The sequence below is a fragment of the Arachis ipaensis genome, chromosome B02 (genome assembly GCF_000816755.2).
Source record: "Arachis ipaensis cultivar K30076 chromosome B02, Araip1.1, whole genome shotgun sequence".
NCBI classification, from domain to species: Eukaryota; Viridiplantae; Streptophyta; class Magnoliopsida; order Fabales; family Fabaceae; genus Arachis; species Arachis ipaensis.
The window spans coordinates 88911885-88915279 of record NC_029786.2 but is presented as its reverse complement, the minus strand read 5'-3'; the positions used below and the strand labels follow the sequence as shown (position 1 = coordinate 88915279).

Genomic DNA, 3395 nt, shown 5'->3' with positions numbered 1-3395 from the left:
GGCACAAATAAGAGAGAGATCACACAATCATGCTAAATCATTGGCTAAATGTGAGAAAAGGTTAGCAAAATACTCTAAATCCAACACAAGATAAACCCTGAAAACGGGGTTTATCAGAAACCCTTCATTGATGTGAACCTTCCGTTGTTACTATTGGCAGCCTTCTTTGATTGCTCAAAGAGCAGACCTCTGATTACCAACAACTTGTCATCATACTTGAAATTTTTGCATCGTCTACCTAACTGTGTTTGGATGTCTTTGCAAATTTTGTTGTTGAAGCCACGATGGCCTCACAAAATATTGGTGCTGCAAAGGTATAATAAGATGCCCAAAATGATTACCAAAATCGAGGGTAGAAGGAGTGATATCAAGACAAATATTGTCAATATGGTTGATATTGTCAAGATATTGGCAAGGCCAACCTCTTGCACAACCAAATACTTTAGGCATGAACTTAGAGCCTACTCAATCTTATGAGAAATGTGGTACTTCTCATGTTAATGGAGCACACGACACTACAAAATTTGCTGGTCTTCTTGAGAACTTCATAAAAAGATTTATTCAATGTTATGGTTGTGAAACCTCAAAATGGAGATATTGACCAAGAACCAAATGATCCAACTAAAATGTGCTGCCTGTGATTTTGTGTCAGATGTGGATATGAGGGACAAGCTAACTATGTTTATTCTAAAAAATCCTCCTAAAACAAAGAAAGGATCAAAGGATCCAAAGACAAAAAGGTTATGAGAAGATCTGAGAAGAAGAGATTAAAAGAAGGTGAAATGGCTGATGAGGAGCAGAAGAATATCAAGAAGAAAATTAAGAAAAAAAGCTCTTCCATTTCCAAGGCCCACTACAAAATCAACCACTAAGAAGAAAGCAAGTGCCTCTGATGATGACCATGTATCTCTAAAGCAAGTGAAGGGTTTCCTCCCGCGCAAACTAACGTTATTTTTGAAGACGTACGTGAAAATGGACAGTTAAGCCCACTGTTCATTTGAGTTTGTCCAACTAAACACAAAACGAACATGTCAGCAAGCTAATATAACAACATTGCTCATGTGACAGCTCAGCCTTGACAGAAAATGATCCACAGAAATCACGTTATGTCACGAAAGTAAGAGACAGAAATAAAAATAGATCGTTTTTATTTTATGGGATCGCGTTGCCATTATGAAAAATGGACAGGATCTGAATTGATATTTTACTCATTTTTCAGTCCAATTCATGAATAGATATAAATTACTACAAAGATAAAATAAAATTCAAATTCCTAACAATTATTCAATTATACTAATTAACTAATCATTAAATTAATCCATACTGATTAAAATGTTTGTAGTTATCTAGTATTTTATTCGAAGTCCCTCCAAACTCCACCACTTGTATGGAAAGAAAAAAGAGAGTAAATTCCCAAAATGGTCCCTCAGATTGAGTCCGTGCACCAATGTTACCCCTAACTTTCAAAATGCTCTAATTGCACCCTTCAGATTGAGCTCCGTGTGAAATCCTGGTCCTTCCACCAATTTCCGGCGTGACTCAGCAGCCGGAGCGCTGAGCTGGCGGTTTGTGGTCCATATAGGCAGCCTTAAACGACGCCGTTTTGCCTGGAGGTAGCCCTAAACAATTTTTTCAACATCAGGCCTTTCCACAGCCTAGAGTAAGTTCCAACTCATCCACTCCCACCTCATGTATCCTCTCACCCTCCCATGGCTTCACTCTACCATTCTCAAAGTCAAAATCCGATGGTCTTCCTTTCTCTGCAGTCTGGCCCCATTGCATGCCTTCATTCATATCCATGGAACTCTGGGGAGTGATCTGCTGCATTGCTGGTTTCACAAGGTTAAAGGTAGGCGATGGAGGAGCAGCCGAGGCCGTCGTTGTCTGAAAACTAACCCAGCGACCGGAGTCCACAGTGGAAGCATCAGATTCATCACACTCAGGAATGGTGGAAGTAGCCAATTGGTGGCGGCGGAAGGGACTGGATGGGGCGGATACTGAAAAGAGAGGATGGCGGAACGAATTAAGAGAGGAAACATTGGAGAGGGATTCAAAATCCGCCTTCCTTTTAGAACCCCTAGAGGTTGGGGAAGAAAGAGGAGGGGTAACAGGGGCACTATTGGATATTCTAAGAGGAGGAAGGTTTGTGGGGATGGAGGTGATGTTATGAATGAATGGTAGGAGGAATGAAGAGGGGTTTTGAAGGTTGCGATCAATGCGAGAGGGGTTGGGGAATGATGAGGAAGTTGGGCTAGCATGGTAGGAAGGAACAGGGCTTGGGAACGTTGATGCCTGTGGGCTTGGCTGTAGTGAAGAACAACCACTCATGTTCGCTGGAGTTCCTCTAATCTCACATTGCGGCCTCTTGCATCCCTGTCATCAAAATACAGATCTCAATCAAGATTTCTAGGGTGAAACTAACGGAACATAATCAATCATCTAGAACTATCACAATGACACCTGATCTCAGATTAACACTACAAAAGCTAGTTAGATCGCAAGTCTCCAGGATCAAATCAACTTTTTAGCAAAATTAGAAAGCGGATCAACAAAACAAGCAAGAAAGAGCAAGTAGATCTGAGAGGAAGAGAAGTAGAAGAAGAAACCTTGTGGTAGGTAGTACCGTCCTCTTCTTAATAAGCAATGGAAGTACCCTCCAGACAAAACGGCGTCGTTTAAGGCTGCCTACGTGGACCATAAACTGCCAGCTCAGCGCTCCGGCTGCTGAGTCACGCCAAAAATGGGTGGAAGGACCAGGATTTCGCACGGAACTCAATCTGAAGGATGCAATTAGAGCATTTTAAAAGTCAGGAATAACATTGGTGCACGGGCTCAATCTGAAGAATCATTTTGGGGATTTACTCGGAAAAAGAAAGCAAAATTTAAAATTTATTACAACAGTAACCAGATCAAATCAGCTGCCTTGGCCGCTCTTGCAATAAGGAAAAGCAACAATAGCTTACTAGCGACGTTAGCATTGATTAAAATTAAATACCTTTAAACACTAGATTAAAAGGAATTTAATTCATAAGGCATTTAAAAGTCCTAATATATATATATATAATTGCTTTCTTATATTTTTCTTACTCTTATTATATACAATTTTCAAAATTCAAACTAACCTCAAATTTTAAAAATTCTCAAGTAAATATTTAAATTATTTTTCAAAAATTTTTTTATTAATATATAAATTAACAAATTTTTATTAAGTCGAAAAACTTTCCCTTCCTGTCATTAAAGAAATATCATTATAAAATATGCTAAATTAACAAAATATAAATTTAAATTATTTTAAACTGTTTTTATGTTCATATAATTTTTAAACTAATTATCACGTATCTCTAACAAAATCTATAATTTTTAAACTAATTACCACGCATCTCTAACAAAATCTC

The 3395-nt window shown here is 38.4% G+C and overlaps 1 protein-coding gene and 1 pseudogene across 1 annotated transcript in view; one reads left to right on the top strand and one right to left on the bottom strand.

Moving 5' to 3' along the window:
• Positions 285-872, top strand: LOC107627570 (annotated as a pseudogene).
• Positions 1187-3395, bottom strand: part of LOC107627569 (BES1/BZR1 homolog protein 2-like) — a 17614-nt gene continuing 15405 nt past the window's right edge. The window contains exons 2-3 of the mRNA XM_016330405.2: positions 2607-2627; positions 1187-2373 (exon numbers count right to left, since the gene is read on the bottom strand). Coding sequence (XP_016185891.1) covers positions 1639-2373; positions 2607-2627 — 756 coding nt within the window. The 3' untranslated portion in view covers positions 1187-1638. The remainder of the gene's footprint in view (positions 2374-2606; positions 2628-3395) is intronic.